This window comes from Arvicola amphibius, chromosome 12, assembly GCF_903992535.2.
Source record: "Arvicola amphibius chromosome 12, mArvAmp1.2, whole genome shotgun sequence".
In the NCBI taxonomy this organism is placed as follows: domain Eukaryota; kingdom Metazoa; phylum Chordata; class Mammalia; order Rodentia; family Cricetidae; genus Arvicola; species Arvicola amphibius.
This window is the reverse complement of record NC_052058.2, coordinates 163,450,574-163,471,125: the sequence shown is the minus strand read 5'-3', so window position 1 is coordinate 163,471,125 and position 20,552 is coordinate 163,450,574. Positions and strand designations below refer to the sequence as shown.

The 20,552-nt window shown below is 48.9% G+C and overlaps 1 protein-coding gene across 5 annotated transcripts in view; it reads right to left on the bottom strand.

Annotated features, from left to right (window-relative positions):
- The window catches only part of Tenm4 (teneurin transmembrane protein 4), a 362,508-nt gene that overhangs the window by 111,035 nt on the left and 230,921 nt on the right, over positions 1 to 20,552 (bottom strand). For all 5 annotated transcript variants that reach the window (XM_038313737.1, XM_038313739.1, XM_038313740.1 and 2 more), the window contains 3 exons: positions 19,428 to 19,529; positions 17,456 to 17,650; positions 13,463 to 13,663 (listed from right to left, as the gene is read on the bottom strand). In XM_038313737.1, coding sequence (XP_038169665.1) covers positions 13,463 to 13,663; positions 17,456 to 17,650; positions 19,428 to 19,529 — 498 coding nt within the window. The remainder of the gene's footprint in view (positions 1 to 13,462; positions 13,664 to 17,455; positions 17,651 to 19,427; positions 19,530 to 20,552) is intronic.

The following is a 20,552-nucleotide window of genomic DNA, read 5'->3' as shown; positions in this document are numbered from 1 at the left end:
CCTCACAGGCCTGATATTAGATCAAATGAGGTAATGCGGGGGAAAGATATTTCTGATTTAACACTTCTATCAGGTTTTACACCTCCCGAAGCACATTTCACGTCCGGTTTCTCACTAATTCTTACAGCAATGTTATGAGAACACCTTGTTACTGTCCTTAGAGCTACGGAGAGCTATGGAGCCCACGGACGCTTGATAAGGTCTTTCAGGCATCCTTGGAGCCATGCAGTCTGGCAAAGCAGACAGTTCTTTAAATGGAGCCTCAGAATAAGCCCTTCCTCGAAGATCCAACAGACCTCTCCTGCCCACTTCTGACCCCATTGTTTTGTTTTTCTTTGTTCTGCCCGAGTCCAATCCTGGGCGTTCATGAGAAGAAATGGGATCTTCCGGGCAGAGTTCCTGAGATGACCCTGCATCTTGTTCTTTGCATGCAGAGTTTGGTCTGATCATCTGAACACGCCACTTTCCTGCTGGCCATGCTTCCCTATTATCTAGGGCTGCCTGTTGACTGGGTACCCCACCATAGGCCCTTTACAAGCTGGCTTGTGAGCTCTGGCACGTTTTAACGGGAGGGGCCCAAACTGGGTGACCTTGATGTTTACGGGGTGCTAACTGATGGTAACACAGAAAAGCCTGTTGGACCGAGTGGAAGGACCCTCAACGCCTGATGGGAGGAGAAATCTGAGACTCAACTTTACCGTTTGGCTTCAGACCGCATTCCCTATCCCCTCCCCCCTCCAATACTCTGGTTTATTATTCTTCCCCTTGAAATGGAAGGAACTGTTTTATTTTTCCTTCTCAGATTCAGCCTTGACATTAAAGCAGATGAAACTTCACAGAACGCTCGGTGAGAACCAAGCAGGACAGTGTTCTAGAATGTGCTTTGGCGGCTCATCTGCCATTTACATAACAGAAATGTCTTCTGTGGAAGTGGGTCACAGCTCCTCTCTAAATCTCAAGTTTCCTTCTTTCTAAATGGGGGGAGGCGGTGGTGGCATCAGCCACTTTAAAGAGTGTGGCAGGCTCGTTCTCGCATGGGTAGGTTCCTAAGTGCTAAAGTGACAGTGGGCTTGAGAATCTAAACCTGACAAAGCCTGCTTCCCTGTCCCCTAGAGCTGTATTCCAGCACAGCAGAAGTATTTAACCTAGGTCTATCGGGTCAAACGAACTGATGTGCCCCAAGGTAAAGACTGTGGCATAGAATCCATGCCTGGCACAGTCAGAACAGGACCAATTTCATATGTACTTTTAATTTATTTATTTTAATAAAAAGGAAACAAGACCTGGCAAGCATAGCAAAGTCAAGAGATGGGTGTGAATGCAGATGTCTGCTCCACACCTAGGGTAAGAGAACTTTTGGCAACGGCTACTTAACTCTTGCATGATCAGAACCAGAACTTTCTGCCTGAGTGTGGAAGACCCCAGGGCCTGGGAGAAATCTGTTGTGATACACCAGCAACAGGATAGATTTGTTTTCAGAGGTGAGTACCAAATTTCCCAGTGGCCTTTGGGGAAATTCCTTAACCCTTTCTCAACCACAGTTCCTCACTTGATTGGTTGAACGAACAGAGAGACATAAAAATATGCTGGAGGAGTCTGCTCCGTATCTGTTAGCTTAACCCCATCTCGGGGTCGTGATATACAAAAATTACCATCAAGCACATCCAAACGGAGGTTCAATATTCTCAGTGGATAAGCTCTTTAGACACCCATCTCCGATCTCCATGAACTCGGTAACTGTTAAAACGTCTCGGTCCACACACCTACAGACCCCTCTTCCTTCACGCTACCACTGAGCTGTACCTGCCATCTGCCTGTGACATGATTGGGAGCAGACACGCGAGGAACAGGCGAAAGGGGCAGGAAAAGACGTAGGACGTAGGAGCTGGTTATTGGTAATTATGCCCCAAAGTGCAAACATCGGGGTAAAGTTGCCCCAGGCTTCTCTCATTAAACACTAGTCTCCATACTAGCCAAGACAAAGCCTGGGACTATCACAGTTATATTTTTGTTTGTTGGGACTTACTTGAAATGCTGTTCATTAAAGAAGCTGGTAGGTGAAGCTGTGTCTTCACCCTGATGGGAGAGATTCGTGCGCACTTCCCTCGTAAAGCACCATCTACTCAGAAAGACATACAAACTGGGAAGAGAGAAGGCACCCTACCCAAATGCGTGAACACTCCCACGGATCAAGGAAAGGGAGGCGAAGGTGGTTTTGAAATGCCTTGGGTGTGGAGACAGGGTCTGCCCCGTGTGACCTCTCGGCTGTCTTCCTAAGTCTGTACTGTGCACTGAGAGGGGTAATAAAGAAGATGCTCAATGGTGCTTCAGACCAGAGATTTGGAGAATGACCTTAGAAATGTCAATAGAGGGCTTAACAGTTTCTAATGTTTCCTGGCAGCATCCTCTGTCTAATTACTTGTCTTTGAAAATCTTGGCAGATATTAAGTCCAAGTCACACTGGCCGGCATGTGAGTCAAAACGAGGGGGGGGGGCAAGCGTCCACATGTTCCAGAGTTATTGGTAGTGCTCATACGTATCCCCCATTGACACCTCTGGACTGACTTTCACCCATGTATCCCAACTGAGCCAACAGCGTAGGCAGATGAGGTGATCGGCTCAATGGCATATTGGCTAGAATGGAGGATGACTGTCTATCCTCGCTTCCTTTGTGTGTCAATTATGCGATCAATTGAGGTCCGGCCTCTGATACAATCTGACGGTGTTTTCTTAGTATAAATTGTTTAGTAGATTATGGGCTGAGTTAACCATCATGACTGTTGAATTTGCAGGCCAGGTCTCCTTCCCCGCCCTCATCCAATCCCTATTAGATTAACTCGTCCTCTTTTGCTTTTTTCTCTGTCTGCTCAAACATCAGACTATCTATCTGTCTAACCAGATAGTTCATCATTCAGCATGCCCCCATCCACCCACCCAAACCACGTGATTTGAGCAAGTCGCTTCGGTCTCTCTATGCCTCTGCTTTCTCAAACATTGCATAAAAAGTATGCAAATGAGGTGTCAATGCCAAGATCTTGGACCAGTTATATGAAGTCCAAGGAAGGTGCTTTACATTCTTCCCACCTCCCATGAGTAGACAGTTATTACACGTCATGTTTGTGTAGCAGAAATAGCTAGGGGGAGGGGGATTAGAAGATAGCAGGGGACAAGGAGAAGATACCGCACTGAGGTGCCTTTGAACAGTTGGTAGGCACTGAATCCAAAGCATATTGGAGGGACAGGCTTTGTGGGCAGCTCCTCAGCTGGGCATAGAGTACAGGCAGAGAGATGGACGAGGCCCTGGCTGCGTGAGGGACCATCCAGAACAATGGGCGTGGGCTTAAACGATTGTGCCAATCCTCGGGAAGGAGGAGACAAGAATTGTCAGCTGCATGGAGAGCTGGTGGTGAACACAATCTTCCTACTGGTTTATTTACTATTATTACTGTCACATGTGTGTGCACACGTGTGTGTGTGTGTGTGTGTGTGTGTGTGTGATGTGCATATGTGAGTATGTGCCTGTGCATGAGCCTGAGGAATTCAGAAGAGGTCATTAAGTGTCCCTACGCCCCTTTATTTCCTTGAAATGGGGTCTCTCAGTGAACCTTGAGCTGGCCTTGTAGGTGCTGGGGATTCCAACTTGGGTCCTCATGCATAGCAAGTTCTCTTAATCACGGAACATCCCCCCCATCCCTAGAGCAAGCTTTCTAAAAGCAAATACGCCCACATCAAACCTCTGCTTAGAATTCCTTCATGATTCCCAGTGGCAGGGCCATTCACTTTCTGTTGCTTACGGTCTTCATCACACCTTCCTTCTCCTGTGGCCACAGATACCCAAGGTGCATCCTACCACATCGCTAGAAATGGCCAGGGAACAGCCTGGTCTAGTCTGCCTCTGCACATGCTACAAACACTTGGTGTGGACAGTGGGCTGCTGTGAGAAGCTATTGCTTTTGTCTGTGTAGACCGACATCCATCCCCCGCGGTAACTCATGAGGCCATTCATACGAGCACAGATGAAAGAACCACACGCAACCTTCCTGTTTCTCGGACTCAGTTTCCAGGGCACAAGGGTGAGTTTGAGTGACCAACTCAACAAAGCTGAGAGTCGCCTGGGAAGAGAGTGGCAATGAGGGGTTGTCGGGATCAAGCAGGCCTGAGGGCATGTGTGGATGACGGCATGAGAAGCCCTAGCCAGAATGTAGGTGGCGCCATTCCCTGGGCTCACGTTCTAGTCTGTATAAAAATGGCAGAAAGTGAGCTGAGCAAGGGCGTGCGCATGTTCCTTTCTGGCTGTTGCCTGCAGGTGTGGAGTGATTAGCCACTTCGAATCCCTGACTTCCCTGCTCTGATGGACTCTGACCCAGGATTGTGAGCTTAAACAAACCCATTCTCCCGCTGGTTTCTTTTGTCAGGGTATTTTATCCAGGCAACAGGAAGCAAAACTAAGACACACGGTTCCTGGCAGTGGCGTGACATGAATTGACTGGCATGACCCTGATGGCTTGCCTTGCCAGCTTAGCACAGACTTTGGTGGCTGCACATGAACCCTGACCCGAGAAGCTCCTGATTTTCAATCTTAGTTTCCACAAAGTATTTTTGAGTAAGTCACCCAAGTTCCTTGAACCCTGGTTTCCTGGGAACCACCCCATCTGCCATGTCAGAGGCTTATGTAGTTGTTGTTTGAATAAACCATGAAGCCCATATGGGAAGGGGCTCTGTAAAATGTAACATTCCCATTCAAAGAGCAGGTTTTTTTTTCTTCTTTTAAATCACAAGCTATCATACCAGCAGTTTGATTCAGGATGATGACTGGAGATTTGCTACAAAGTGTCAGCCTGAGCATCCAAACAGAAGCCTGACTCTGAAGTCCGATTGCAGGAGGGCTTCGATTTGCATACTGAAAGGCTCCAGTTCTGATAGGAAATGTTCCAGGGCTGTCGAGGGAAATCCTGCTAAATTACAAAGCTGCCAGCTTTTGCTTTATCAACCTTTAACTCTGGCAGTATTTAGCAGTGTGCCTGTCTGGGCTCAATTTTCCAGTCTTTGATTAACTGACCATCTCGCTCTGCCTAAACTGGGTTACTTCCCAGCCGACTGGTGGGCTCTTCCCCGCCTCCCCCACTTCATGCCCCTCCTCTGCACTGGCATCAATCTCTTAGATATTTATTATTCTGAACTTTGATACGTAGGCTGTCACTGCCTTTGGGAGGGGGTATGGGAAATGTCAGGTCTCAATGGATATTATTCCTCTGGTGAAATTCTAACCTTGAGTTTCCCATCTTGTAACATACCTGTACAGAAATAGCCTGGCCCAATCATTTCCTTTTGATGTTTAATTGGCTGTCGGCACTGTGCTTTCTGGGCTGAGAAGGTAATGTTTCTCAGAGAGAGAACAATTCTGGCTACACAAATGAGACTTGTAACAGGGGAGAATGCTCAACGCCCGATCTAATTCTCTCTCCCAGCCATGAACATCAGACACTTTTTCTGGCATTAAAGCATCTCGCTCCGTCTTTCTGTCATTAATAAGAATTAAATTCTCTTCCCTCAAATTTAAATGTAATTATATTTTGCCTCGTAAATAAAATTGAATTACCATTTTCAAAATTTAGCACTAATGCAGTGGCTATGTTCAGAGCTTTAATTTTTCTTAATCCTGATGCTACTTTCAGCTTATTTTTTATAAAAGCATTTAGTTCATTGTGTTGTCAACTGTGACTTAATTCAATACAGAGCTTTTCAGCTTCTTATCCATCTAACCCATCCAATTATTTTTGTTCTTTTATATGCTTTGTGATTTTCTTTCTTTTTCTTTCTTTCTTTTTCTCTTTCTTTTCTTTCTTTTATAAGGAAGAGAGATAGAGTATGGAAGCCCAGAGGACCTAAATCTGAATCTGGAAGGTTTCCATCCAGATTTAGGAAGAATCTGGACCAGGTACATCTGAGAACAAAGGAAGAAGTGGAGTCTAAAAGGGAAATAGTCCAGGCTCATTGAAAGAAACCCCCACCACCCCAAGACAGCCCTGATTGTCCTGAACTCTCTTTGCAGACCAGGCTGGCTTTGAACTCTCAAAGATCTGATCGCCTCTGTCCCTGCCTCTCCGTTGCTAAGTGGATGTGTGCAGGCTGCCATACTCAGCCTTCTGTGTGTCCTGGCGACTGAACACAACTGAGTCTTCATGCTCAGATGGCAAGTACCTTCCTGACCGCCCTGTTTCCCTGGCCTCTAATCAGAAATGGTGGTGAGGTATTTATTTGATGAGTTCCTAGAGTTGCACCTACCCGAGTCCTAGCTTCGCTGCCTACCCTCTCCTCCCTGGGGCTCCTGGAAACAAATTTACCACTAGGCTCTCAGACAGCTCTCTGCTGGAGCACATGTGGTTACTCTCTGGGGTACGTGGTAGCCTCTTTTCCATTCCCTTCCTCCTAATGGTTCTCACGACTCCTCGGCGAGGACCTTCCTGGGTCATCTCCTAGTCAAGTCCGTCACTTTCTAACCTTCATGCTCCTGAACCTATTGCGTGCACGCCACCTAGAGCTCTTAGTGGTTGCCATGCTTGGGTGGATTGCAGGGCTTCTGGCACACGAGACGTGGGAAAAAGGGACAGAAACGCGTGTAGCTGTGGACTGAGTACAGGCCTGGAGCTGTTCTCAGATGCTGTCTGTGGAGACTGAGCTACCTGGTAGAGAGTTGAGGAGGCTGATGCTAATGTGGGGACCATATAAACTCCCCTCCAAACCTGAATTTGTTTGAGGTTAAGAACTGCTGGGCTGATTTATCCCTAATCATGGCTGGGCTGATTTATCCCTAATCATGCATAATAAAAAAAGTACTTATTTTTTCTTTATTAAGCGCTTACTGAATACCAGGTACCATAGTAGACAGCTTATGCACATTTACTCAAGCTAATTTGGAAAACAGTCCTGCAAGGGGAATTATTGTTAGTATTAGTATTAGCGGGTAAGTTGAGGCTTGACCACATAGCCTGGTCCTGCTCCAAACCCCACACGACTGTACAGATGGCACATTCTGCCTTCAGACCCATGCCACTTGATCTCCAATGCCTTCTCCACTTTTTATTCCACAAAACTCAAGTGCAATGAAATTACAAGAATCATAAAGTACCAGTGCGAGCATTCTCCAGGCGAGAGTCTGCCATGTCCTGCTTCTGTGAGCCAGCAACCCAGAGGAATAAAAGGCAGTGGCAGGCTCCACTCAATAAAAGTCATTTCTAGAAGATAAGATGGGAGAGAGCTTGCTGGGCAGCGGGAATGAGGGCCCAGTTCATGAGGAGGAGAAGAGAGGCTCTGGGGAAGAGAGTGGGAAAGAAGACCTAAGAAGAACCTCGCCCTGGGGCAGTCGGTGCCTGGAAAAGTGTCAGAGAGCCTGAACTGATTTAGAAGCCAGTAGACTCTGGAAGAAAAGCAGGCTTTGCTGAGTTTAAGGATCATGTCAAAGAGGTAAAATTTTCCCCTGCCCACCTCGAGCACTTGGGTGGAAGCTGGGCGCAGACAAGGAGTATACCCGCTTTATGGGAAAGCTGCTCTCTGGGAGATGCTCTGGAAGAGGCCAGCCAGTGCTGGACCTTGTCCAGGAAGGCTACTGAACCAAGAGGAACGAGGTCTGGACTGTGACAGAAATGGGTTCTAGGGCTTGGCTTTAGCTCTGTGGAGTAAGTGGAGGCGGAGGGCAAGGGAGCCACGAGACAGTGCAAATGTCCATCTGGTGATGCTGGGATTTTCCCGGGGAGCTTCAGCTCTAGCCCTTCCTTTTTGTGTTCCTCAGGGGCTCTGCCGTCCTAGCTTTGACCATTCCCTGGTCGGTCACTCAATGCAATCATCACGAGAACCTAACAAATGTCCAGCCCTGAGCTGGGACTACTAACACATAGACCCTGACCTCATGTTGTTCAGTTTGTCTTCAGAGACGTGGCTGCAAAACAGCGCTCAAATCACCACTATGCTTTGGATCCTGAATGTCCCCAGCAGCCGTACGTTTAAGGATTAGTCTCCATTCTGTGGCATTATCAGTAAGTGGTTGACCTTTCACTAGATGAGACCAAGTACAAATAAGTTAGTTTTATTTAGGCCATATCTTAGACAGGAATAAAGGGATACTGGCCCTTTTTGTCTCTCTCTTTCACTTCCTGGAAGCCATGGCATAGCCGATCCTGCTCCAACAATAGTGTGCTGCCTTGGCACAGATCCAAGAGCAGTGAGGCCAAATGGCCACGGACTGAGCTCCCGAAACTGTGAGCCAAAATTAAGCTCGACTCCTTCTTGATTATCTCCCAGGCATTTTTATCACAGACAAACATCCGCCTTTACAGGGCTGTCATGAATCCTGGCCGATTTAATGGCCTCGGAGCACGCAGTTCAATGGCTGGTACACAGAAAGCACAAGGAAATAGATAGCCTTGTAAATTAACATCCTATACTACTGCTTGTCAGAGAGAAAGGCACGATACCCGTAGCAAGGAAAAGTGTCGCTACAGAGGGGCCTGTCTCTGCTAAGTTGGGGAAGTCATTTCTCCTCCCCATCTCTTTCCTTGCTATGAAACGGAGGCACAGATCACATCTCCTTATCATCAGCATCGATATCCCGAAGGATTCAGTCAGTGACATGCTGTTGGGCTCAGAGCTGAGGACAGAGGTGTGTTAGAGGTGACAGACTGGACCCCGTGGCCTCTGAGACGCTGTCCCCAGTCACCTTGTCTGGCTCGTCAAGACAGAGGTGGATGAGACTGCATCTGCGCAGACGCTTCTGGGATGAGAGCGGAAGCTGAGTCAACGCTGTGTAAGATCTGACTTCACTGTTTCCACAGCCCTCGCCAAAGTGCCGAGGACCTTCTCGGCTCACATTTCATTGCGGGGCATGTTGACTTAAGCTACCTTCATTAAATCCTGTTCTTGGTGCCAGATGCTCCTATCACAGAGGAGACAGTCTCTCCTAGGAGGCAGCAGGCACGGCTATCTCTGTCAAACCATCAGCTTGCAGTCTTTACTGCTGATGGTGCAGGGGTTGCTTGGGATGAGCCCGCGGGCCTGCAGCTCCGGATGAAGACTTGACAGTGTCTGTGTCTATCTTATGTGCCAGATAGCAGGAATCATAAATTACAGAGCCACACTGCGCCAGGTTCTGGGAGAACACTGCCCTTCAACAGGTCTGTAAGGTAACTGAATGGGGCTGAAGGGACTAAGCCACCAGCTGAAGCCGCTCAAGAGCACCAAGGCTTCCGATTAGGGCTCTGTAACACAGGCCATGGGCCTCTAGCAAGGTCCCTGAACGTGAAGACAGCCTCGTAGCTGTGATGGGCCCAGACGATGAGGGGTCTCTTGCTTGGCTTCACTAATGATTTTTGAATGGCTCCTCTCAATGGAAATATACTTGGAAGGAAGGTCACAGAAACACATCGTGTGTTTAATCTGCGGTGGGCACCACGATGTGGGTGCAAAGTGACTTGATTTAATGGTGACATACCCCACTGAGATGTGCGTTAGTACCTCTGCATTTTCAGACAGGGAAATGGAAGTAGTGTCACACTGCCAGTGTTACGCAGGTAGGCTGTAGCAGAACCACTGGCTTCCAGAGGTGAAGTTACAGCCAAGGAGAGACAGGGCCTGTCAGGAGGCGGCACAGGGCAATAAGGGGCAGGCGAGACCCGGAACCCAGGACTGGTGTCTGACTCTCACCTCCTAACTCACCAGTGTGCCTTAGGTGAGTCACAGCCACCCCAGTCTTACCACAGGCATGCTGATGATTCTGTGCTCACCACCACCTCTATCCTCCATGGCTGTGTGTGTGTGTGTGTGTATGCATGTCAGTGTGTGTGTGGTGTGTGTGAGTATGTGTGAGTATGAATATGTGTATATGTGTGTGAGTGTGTGTATGTATGTGCAAGTATGTGTATATGTGTGAGTGTGTATGTGTGAGTGTGTGTATGTATGTGTGTATACATGTCAGTGTGTGAGAGTATGAGTATGTGTATATGTGTGTGAGTGTGTGTATGTATGTGCAAGTATGTGTATATGTGTGAGTGTGTATGTGTGAGTGTGTGTATGTATGTGTGTATACATGTCAGTGTGTGAGAGTATGAGTATGTGTATATGTGTGTGAGTGTGTGTATGTATGTGCAAGTATGTGTACATGTGTGAGTGTGTATGTGTGTGTGTATGTGTGTGTGTGTATACATGTCAGTGTGTGAGAGTATGAGTATGTGTATATGTGTGTGAGTGGTGCATGTGTGTGTATATGTGTGAGTGTATATGTGCGAGTGTGTGTGTATGTGCATGTGTATATGTGTGTGTGAGTATGTGTGTGCATGTGTGTGTGCATGTGCTCCTATATGAAATGTCTTGGTGTGCCATGGGTCACTCAACAAACACAGTATGTCACTACTATTATAAAGGGGAATAATAACTAAGTCAGTAGTCACCTTTAAATTCCTGCCCTGGCAGCAGGCACAGGTTCATTTAGTCTGTTCCAAACTAGAGCCTTGAAGACACCAGTGCCTGCTTCTAAGAGGTACATTGTGGCTTCCCTCTTGCTTTGCTGTCAGATGTCTTTTTGAATATCTGTTACTTTCTCCAATGGGTATTTTAACCAAATCATAATTAGCAGTAACATGTACCAAGCACAAATCACTGGCCAAGTTGTACACAAAGCTCTTTTTAACATTATCTTAAACAATCCCCACAAAGAAGTAGGTAGGTTCTACCATGATATCCATTTATTTGGCTTAAAGGGGGGATATAACTTTTCTAGAGTTATAATTAGTAAGTAGCCAGGGTTCCAGTCCAGGTCTGTCTGTGCCAGGGACTCCTCCCAGCATGGGACTCTCCTCTGTCTTTCTACATGAATCCACATACATGCCTGGTTATCAGCTATGACCACTAGGCCTATGACTAAGGAGGATGAGATCAATGAATCTATTCAAAGTCCTTTTCAATGGTGTGTGTGTGTGTGTGTGTGTGTGCAGGTGATCACATGTGTGTGACTAGCACACATGTGTGAGTGCATGTAGAAGCCAGAGATCAATATTGGCTTTATCCCTTGATAACTTTTAAACTTTATTTTTTGAGACAAGATTTCTCACTGAACCCGGAGCTGTGTTGGCTGTCTAGAGAGCCCCTGGGGTCCACCTGTCTTCACGCCTCTACCCATTGCTGGGGCTTTAGATACATAATGCAGCACCTGGCCTTTACATGGGAGCTGGGGATTGGCTTTCATGCTTGCATGGCGTTTGCCCACTGAGCCATTGCTCTAACCCCCTTTCTAGTGGTTTTGTCTTCATTGTTTTCAGACCCGACTGAAGTGTACTCAAAAAGCTCAGCCAAAGCCATCCCCACCTCCTCCCAGGCTGTGAAAGTTCATTGGGGATTAACAGTGCAAGGCACGGGTTATAGACCCATCGTAAATTAGCTTTTCGGCCACGTAATGAACAGTATGAGGCAGCGTGGCTTTAAGAGGACCATTTATTATATTGCAATAAACAGAGCTATATAAAGAGAATTATTCCTGAGACGGCACATCTGTGCTCACAATCATGTCTTTACGTGAGCTTTGCAAACAGGGATAAAAGTCCAATTTAGACTGTGCATTGAACAGCAATTCTCCATTCAGCAGGAAAGGTAATTCTAGCTATTCTAAAGGCATAGATGCTGTGTGGGTCTTGTTTTTGCCAAAGATCATAGCCGTCTCTCTTGGTCATGATCGGAGCTGTTAATTCAAACCATAATGAGCTGACTGGAATTTCACTTTAACAGTGTGGAATGGTGGGGCAGTGATTTGAGGTAAGCCTCCCTTCCCTGCTTCCCAGAATGCACACACTTACCTTTCTTATCTCTCCATCCTGTCTGATTTTAAAAAAGTACCTATCATACAGTAGGTGTGTTCAAATGTGGCGTAGATTGGAAAGGGGAGGCTTGGTATGGATGGAATGAGCTGTAAGGTATAGAGACAACCGACTGATGTCAATGCTGTTATGAGGCTGTTCACACATGTTCTCATTAGGTCCTCATACTGGGAGGGTCTAATCAAAGAGTGTTTACAAAGAGCTTGCCAAAAGAATTACCCTTTGTAGAACCAGATGCCCCAGCCATGTGCTTGTCAATCTACCCATGCATCCATCCGCGCATCCATCCATCCACCCATGCATCCATCCGCGCATCCATCCATTCATGCATCCATCCACCCATGCATCTTTACTGAGCAGGTGTAGCAAGCAGGTCAGACCTACGTTGAGTCCTGGGGCTATAGGGACTAATGGATACATTTGGCTACCGTTCATCCATGGTGATTACTGTGCGGTGTAGCTCTAAGTCAGAAAGGAACTGCAGGCGTATTTCAGAGGACCCTAAAACCCACACTGAGTTAATCTTTCATTTGAAGGAAAGAATGAAACAAAGAGGACAGCATGGTGGGGCAGGTGTTCCCCCGAGCCCTATTTCCTGAGCTCTCTTAGGATCCCTTGTCGCCTTGGCCCCAGACAAGTCTCAGTAAAATTTATCTCAAATCACAGGCGCCACCACCGGCATTAGCAAATGGCGCTTGCTGTGGTTTGAGATGGAAACATTTCTCACGGGCTCGTCTGCTGAATACTTTGTCCTCAGCTGATGGTGCTACTTGGGGATGCTCTAGAAACTTGGTGAGGCAGAAAGTGGCTGGAGGTGGCAGGTCACCACCGTGGTGCTGATGGGAGGCGTCTGCCATCGGCACAGACCTTTGCATTCTAGGTCCCTAGCTGGTGGTGCTGTTTGGGACAAATGGGGTCCTCTAAGAGGTAGTAGAGCTTTGATGGAAGAAATGCGGCCCTGCTCAGGCTTCCTGACCGTGGTAAGACTGTGACCCTTCAGCTGAGCGCCTGCTGCCATGTCTGTCTTCCATACCGGAATGGAATGGCTCCTCTGGGATTATTGTCCAGAATAAACCCTTCCTCCATTAAATATCTTGCGAGGTATTTTAGCAGAGCAGCCAGACAAGTAACCAATGCTGTCGCTGTGGGCGTGCGCTATGGGCCTCATGTCCCTGTCTCCTTCCTGTCTCTTGCTCTGTTTCTCAGCCATCATGCGGTAAAGAACCTCTTCCATCACATACTCCTACCAGCAATCCTGGACCTAACCTTCTGAAATTGTGATGTGAGATAGCTCTTCCCTCCTCTAAGTAAGTCATCCTCTCGTGATTCTGTTCTGGGCAAAACAAAGGCAACCAGCACAGCACTGTTCAGCATCCGAGGGCCGAACAAGATGAGGATGTGCTCTTTGAATTCTTTGCTCACTGAAAGGAGAGGCTTCAAAGACTAGAGGGCAGGGAAGAAGAAGAAAAAAAAAACTCCACAACCCGAGGAATTCACAGTTAGGTGCCCGAGAGCAGGGCCACACCACGGACCGGGGCTGAGTGGTCACGTGTAACAGCTGAACCCTCCCTCCCCCCACACCAATCCCTTTCCCCAATATTCACCAATGGAACAGTCGTGTCCAGTCCAGCTTGGGTCGCAGGTGCAAAGCCCGGTGTCTGGGAGGAAGGTTCCGTGGCCTGAGCACTGGTCCAGGCATGTGGCCCTGGGTGTCTCGCAGTTGGTGCCTCCCCATCCCACAGAGCAGTGGCATTCGCCTCTCACGCAGACACCCCGGCTGGAACATGTGGGGTCCATGCAGTCCACTGTGACATGGAAGGAAGACGGTACAGTGAGGATCCTGGAAAGGGGCATACTGCTAAAGGCATCTGTCCACTACGGGGTGTGTGTGTGCAGGTATAGTAAGGAGCAGGCCTCCCGTGAATGGCGGACTTGTAACATGTGGCTATAAGTCTCTGTTCTCTGGCTTGTGAGGTGAGCTGAGAATAGATATCAGCATGACATCCAGAGCCCACCATGTTTGTGGTAAGACAAGGAGGCCTGATGGGGAAACTGAGGCTCAGAGGTATAAATAATTTATGCCAGGTAACACACATAAATTCTACCAGGAAGGATTTTCCTCATGTATGTGTGTGTGTGTGTGTGTGTGTGTGTGTGTGTGTGTGTGTACATGTATACGGTACATGCACACGAGTGTGTGGGTGTATGTGTCCATGACTGTGCATGTAGGGGAAGACACTGGGTGTCTTCATATACTGCTTTCTGTCTTATTTAACTAAGATAAGATCCCTCATTGAGCAGAAGCTCTGAGCCTTCTAACTTTAAAACAGACAGGGCCAACATTCGGTCTATCGAGTTGCTCTAAGGAACAAGAACCTAGGAGGATCTGAGAGACTAGATAACTGTGACGTCACAGAGGTTATTTTTCCATTCCCTCAGGAGTTTGAGTAGTGAGGCTTGAGCAAACTATGGGTTCATCTATAATCGAGACATTTAAACATACTAATTTCATTTATAATCAATCCAGAGTGTTTGGCTTTCATGCCAATGCCTGGGCAACATGGTCTGGGTATAAAAGAGTTGCTCGCAGGCGCAAAGAGACCAACGCCTGGGCAACATGGTCTGGGTATAAAAGAGTTGCTCGCAGGCGCAAAGAGGCCAACGCCTGGGCAACATGGTCTGGGTATAAAAGAGTTGCTCGCAGGCGCAAAGAGGCCAACGCCTGGGCAACATGGTCTGGGTATAAAAGAGTCGCTCGCAGGCACAAAGAGGCCAAGACTTCATGACAGAGGGCATGCTAGGACATCTGTTTTGAGGGCCTAGTCTTCTGGAGGAGGCTCTTCAGTCATCTCAGATTTAAAAGGAGTTTTATTGGGCAATCTCAATGGTAGGCAAATGAGAAGGCCAGGGGCTAGGAATAAGTAGTTGTTAAAAGCAGTGTAGTGACCAAGGTGAAAACTGTCATTCATTTAGATGCTCGGCTGTGCTACGTTTTGATATTAAGCATTTTATGTAGCTCTACTTATACTGTTATTTTCTGTTAACTAATTTTTCCAAGGCAGCACAGAAGGAATTTACATTTCAGCCCCTCTCTCCTGTCTACATCGCTTGCTATTTTCTCTTATAATCAGACTGGTTTAAAAATACATTTGTGCATATATGCCCACATAAACACATGAAGTGCTTTAAAAATAGAAACCAAATCAAAACACGGAAAGAAACAGGACAATGTGGGGAATTAATAAAGTCCAATGCAGGCAAATGACTCTTCTCTCGTGGTCTCCAGACACCATTTAGTAACGGCTAAAGCGTGACCTGCTGAAGTTCGGGTAATTAAAAATAACCAAGACAACAACAGTGATAAATTCTCATGACGGGCCTCAGATCCCAGAACCTCAGAAGGATTATTCCAGCCTATTAGGCTACAATGGCAATTCCCTCGGTCCAGAGAGCTTTCCAACTTGACAGGACACAACTCCATGGTTCCTACCCAAAGACCTATGAAGGTATTTTCCTGTCTTGTGAGTACCTGGCCCTGCTTTGGGTTGACCCTGCCTCTGGGCCCCCAGGGTGTCCTCAGTGTGGATCCTGTAAATATTCAATGTTAGTTTGCAGGCTGGGACGGTTTTAGTGTCACGGATCCGTCCTTCCACAAACAGAGGGAGCTGGTGAGGGGTCACCTCCTGTCCAGACAGTTGGTCTTCATGCCTCCAGGTGACCCGGGAGTGGGGGGAGGGCTCACAGAGGTCCACATGGCAGGGAAAAGGTAGCTCTGGGCACCCCCGTTAGACTTGATGAACTCATTGAATGTCCTTGGCCTTGAGCCCTGATTCTCAACCTAGGTCTGTTATCTCTGCTACAGTGATTCTCTGCCAAAGAGGCTTGGAGTGACCTGGATCTGCCCCCTCTGGGGCCTCTGGGTGACAGCAGTTCCAAGAAAAGATAAAGCTGTCTTCTTCCCTCACTCTGGGACAGCCTCGTGACCATGGGTTATCTCCCCGGAGCGAGTTGTGTGTAATGCAGGAAGGACCAGCAGGCCTGGGAGGGAGGAGGTATCTGCGAGGTGGGCGAACTAGAAGGCATGCAGCTCATCCCCTGTCCCCCTTTCACAGCGCCAGGATTCTTGGCAGGAGCTTGGCCCCTTAATGAATGACGATGCCCACATGGCCAGGCTGCAAGCGCAGGGCCTCCCCCCCAGCCAATGTTCCATGCTTCAGTGACCACATGAGCCATTAGATGCCCTTCAGGACCCAGCGTGCAGCGTCTCACTTTTCACTGCAGAAGATCTGCGTCTGCACTCTCCTGCCCCTCCCCTAGTCCCCTTCAAGCACCCCACTCCTGGCTCCTTCCAAGCTTTAAAAAATAGGGGGCTATAAACTTCAGAAGAAGGAAGAGGGGGGCAAAAGAGTAAGCTTGTTAGCCGATGTTTTATAAACAGGGGGACCCTGTTAGCAACAGAGCCCAGGGAGGAGGGCAAGGAGGAGGGAGGGGGAGATAGACCCTCTGAAAACATTATTATAAACACGAGGCTGCGCAAGCATGTTTTAGCAGAGAAAAAAATAATAATAAAAAGGAACCAGTCCCAGATGGCCCTCTTCAGAAAGGAGAACGGGAGGAAAAACACTTCGTTTCAAACAGATAACGTAAATCAAAGCTCTATACATTATTTTTTTACTCTTGAAAAATATCCCACAGCTCTGAGGAGGGGGGCACTGCTTAGCGTCCTTCTGTCTTGGGGAACGCACCATAGGCAGGGTTCAGGTAGGATGAAGGTGGGTGGACCGTTCTGATAGAAATCTCTCCTCACTTCCCGCTCCAGTGCAGGGTCTCCACCTCACGTGATCCAAAGAACAGGACAGCAGGGGAAGATCTTCACACTCCAGGTAAGGAAGACCAGGCCCGTGTGTTCCGGGCTGCACTCCTCTCTCAATGGCCATTGCTGTCCCCAAAGCTAAGCGGTCTGCATGGGGCCTCACTACTCCCTGGAGGGCTATGTGTAACCGAGACAGGAAATGTCTTCCAGACATCCATCCCGCCTGGCTTCCTCCTTTAGGCCTGTTAACATTCTCCCCTTTAAGAGGGAATGGTGTGGCAAACGAAAGCTCTCCATCAAATCCTAAATGGGTTTAGAAGGCCCGCCTTCCTAGGAACCTCTCCCTTCCACTGGGGAAGGAGCCAGGGCGCTGGGGTTGGGGGAAATAGGGGATGGTGGCAAGCGTGTGCATTGACCATCAGCTGCAAATGGCAAAGTCCATCCATTTCCAGAGCCCAGAGGAAGTGAAGAGGTGAGACGTGGTCATTCCCAGAATAATGGTACGCACATAACAGCCACATTTATGGAGCCTTTAGTAGGTGTCAGCCACTGGGCTAAGTGCTGGATATGGGCTATTTAACTCAGTCCTTGTGGTGGCCTCCTGAGGAAGGGAGCCTCACTTTATTGGAAGGGGAGACTGAGCCAGGACTCAGAGGTATATTGGATTTCAAAGCATGAACCTTTGAAAATTATCCCATATTGGATCCTTGCCTCCCCATTAGCGGCCAGCCCCGTATTGGATGCTAGCCTCTCCCTTAGCGGCCAGCCCCTGTGTGACGCTCACCTTCCTCGCAGCTCTCTCCCTTGTAGCCGGGGTTGCAGATGCAGGTGCCCATGATGCAGGTGCCGTGGCTGCTGCAGGCCACGTCGATGCATTGGTTGGTGGGCACGTCGCACTCAGCGCCCTTCCAGCCGCTGTGGCACAGGCACCTGCCCTTCATGTACTGGCCATTCCCGCTGCACAGCACGGGACAGGAGGCTGCGGAGACATCACCAGAAGCCGGGGTGAGCCACTACCCAGCGCCCTGCTGCTGCTCTGTGTTCTCTCTTCCCCTCAGCTTGGTGGATGGCCTCCATGGCTTGGTAGGGTACACCCATGTGTACCCGTCACCCATGCCCCTTGCATTACTTCATTCCAGCTGGGACAACTCTGGAGTTGGAACCGATGGTGTGCGAGGCAAGGCCAGCTACTGTCAAATGGTGTTACCAGTTTTTCCAGCCACTTGAGATTTAGCTGGAGCACCCTGGCTGCCAGAAGCTTTAGGCCGGAGGCTGGCATCTGTTTCTTATTACCACCGGAAAAGACTGGGGCTCCTGGGTGCTCTGCCACTACCACTCCACTGACCAAAAGCAGTCTTTAACCCTGGCAAGTCTCCGCTTCCCTTGTCTTTTCTGCCCCCACTCCAGCCCCTTGTATCACAGCCCCTCAGAGAAGAGCTGAGCCCAATTTAGCTCTTTAAAGTGTGTTCCCACAATGCCTCTTAGCATAAAGGCTTTGTGATCATCTCTAGGAAGGACGCTATACAAGGATAGATTATACTGCATTGTGGAGCAAGTGCTCACCCAGCCTGAGATAAAATCAGGCTGTTATATGCGACGCTTAACTACAAGTGCATACGGGAAGAGACAGCAATTCTCCTTAGGAGGAATGACTCAGCTCTCTCTGCAGCAGCTTCGCTGGGCCCTAACTGGCTTCTTTCCCTTCTGCAGCACCCAGCAGGCAATCAGCATGCTTTCCAGGCCTGCCAGCTTGACTGTCTCTATTCAAGTCTATTTCGTATTAGCGGAAGTGAACAGGGTCCCCGGAGCTACACCCTGGGCAGGATTTGGAGGCTGCTATTCCCCTGGCATGGGAAATCATCACTGCTTTCTATTCTTGAGGTCCACAAGCCTTGGCCTCGGGTCCACCCGTCTCTTTTCTACACCTTTCTGAGCAGATCTTCCTCTTGCCTAGCTGAGACACCTATCCTCAGCTTACTGCCTCTGTTTCAGGTATACAATGCTGCTTTTAATAGTTGGTTTACTCTTGCAGAACAGCCTGGGAGCTCCAGGGAGGTCAGATAGATACGTGTAGCTTCCAGCACAACACAGACTCCCAAATGCACATGAAGCCAGCGGCTTCTGGGTAAAGAGATGGAGAAACCGAGACAAGAGGCCCTTTTGGTTTTCCTGTGGGCGACATCAAATTCTCAGGACCACAGATTTCTAGAAATTTTCCCTCTTCATGCTTCTGTGACAAAAATGGAGGCCAAAAGAACCCAGTAGGGTCCCAGGTAACCTTCAGACTACCTCAAAAGTCTTTAGCAGTGTAGATGCGGAAGGGAGCATTAGGGGAGGAGAAGCCAGATGTCCAGGTCCCTCTGCTGGTGCCTTAGCCGAGAGTCTGCCTATGTTGTACAAAGGTGGAGTGTCTCCACATTCTTCCTACCCACAGGTCAGAGAGGAGGGACATCAGAGGTGTTTGACAAGGGCCGATGGTCCCTCTAAAGAAGGAATCAGCTCTTCACTGCCCACTGCCGTTCTCACTGCTTTAGCAAGGAACTCAGTGCTCCCAGTCCTGGCCTGACCCCTGTGCTGTCCATAGCTGGACACCAACAGCTGACAGGGTGTGGCTCTACCTGCCAGCTCCCTTCCACAGGCTACTGAGGAGTGGCTCTGGGCAGTCCATCCTGGGCACCCCAGGAGTCTGTAGAGCACACCCCAGGTATCCCTAAGATGTGGGAAGCAGTTACCACTAGGCCCATCTGAGTACTCACCTCGGCCACAGTCAGGGCCCAGAAAACCCAGGAAGCAGTGGCAGGTCCCCGAGATGCAGTCACCATTACCGTAGCAGTTGCTGGGGCAGTTATCCACTGATTCTATAAGAGAAGAGAGGGAGAGTTGAAAGTGGGGTTGGCTCTGTGCTACAGAGCCCAGGGTCCAGACTTATGAATCAAGACCCACTTGAACACACATACGCATGTGAACATGCGTATGTGTGTGTGTGTGTGTGCGCGCGCGCGCGCGCACAAATGCACACACATACTTTTTTGAGACAGGGACTCAAGCAGTCCAGGCTGACCTTGAACCTGCTCTGTAGTGAAGGATAACCTTGAACTTTGGATCCTCCTGTCTCCGCCTTGGGATTACAGATGTGCACAACCATGCCGTGTTCCATGCAGTGTAGAGGACGGAACCCAAGGCTCTGCGCAGGGTCGATTCCCCACTCTACCCACTGACTCACATCCGACCCTCTGTGCATGGTTTTATAAATACTTTATGTATCTTTTTAGACATGTGAGCACTTCAGCCAAACATCGTTGGGGGAGGAAACAGAGCGACTTGTGAGCAGTGGCGATCTTTCGTTCTGTTCCACGTATGCACCAGTGTGTCTTCTCCCGCCTTTTCTCTCCCTGTATCCATCTATCCTCCCACGCCCCACTCCTGTCTCTAGCTGGGACCGCTACAGCAGCCTGCAGGTAGCCTTTCAGCACTGTCTATTCTCCAATGACAGCCTGGGAGAATCTCTGTGCTATGAACTCGATGCTGCTATCCTGGTACTGAAACCCCTATGCTGGTCCTCACTGGCTGCAAGAGAAACCGATGCTCTGTTGAAAGCCGTAGACCTTTCTGTCCCCCTGCCACTCAGCCCTGCGCTCGGTCACCCAGCTCACTTTTGGGTGGGCTGTCACTTCCTCTGACTCCCCGAAGGACCACGGATAACAGTCAGAGAGGCAGGATCTGAACGTGTGGGTTAGGACTTCAAGCTCTCGCGTGATGCCACACTCTCGGGGCCTTGCAGAAACCCGTTCCACAGCAGAAGCCAGGGGTCTGAAGTAAGCCGCAAGGAACCAGGGAAGGGCGGGGAACTCTAGAATTTCAGAGGTTCCCAGGGACCTTCA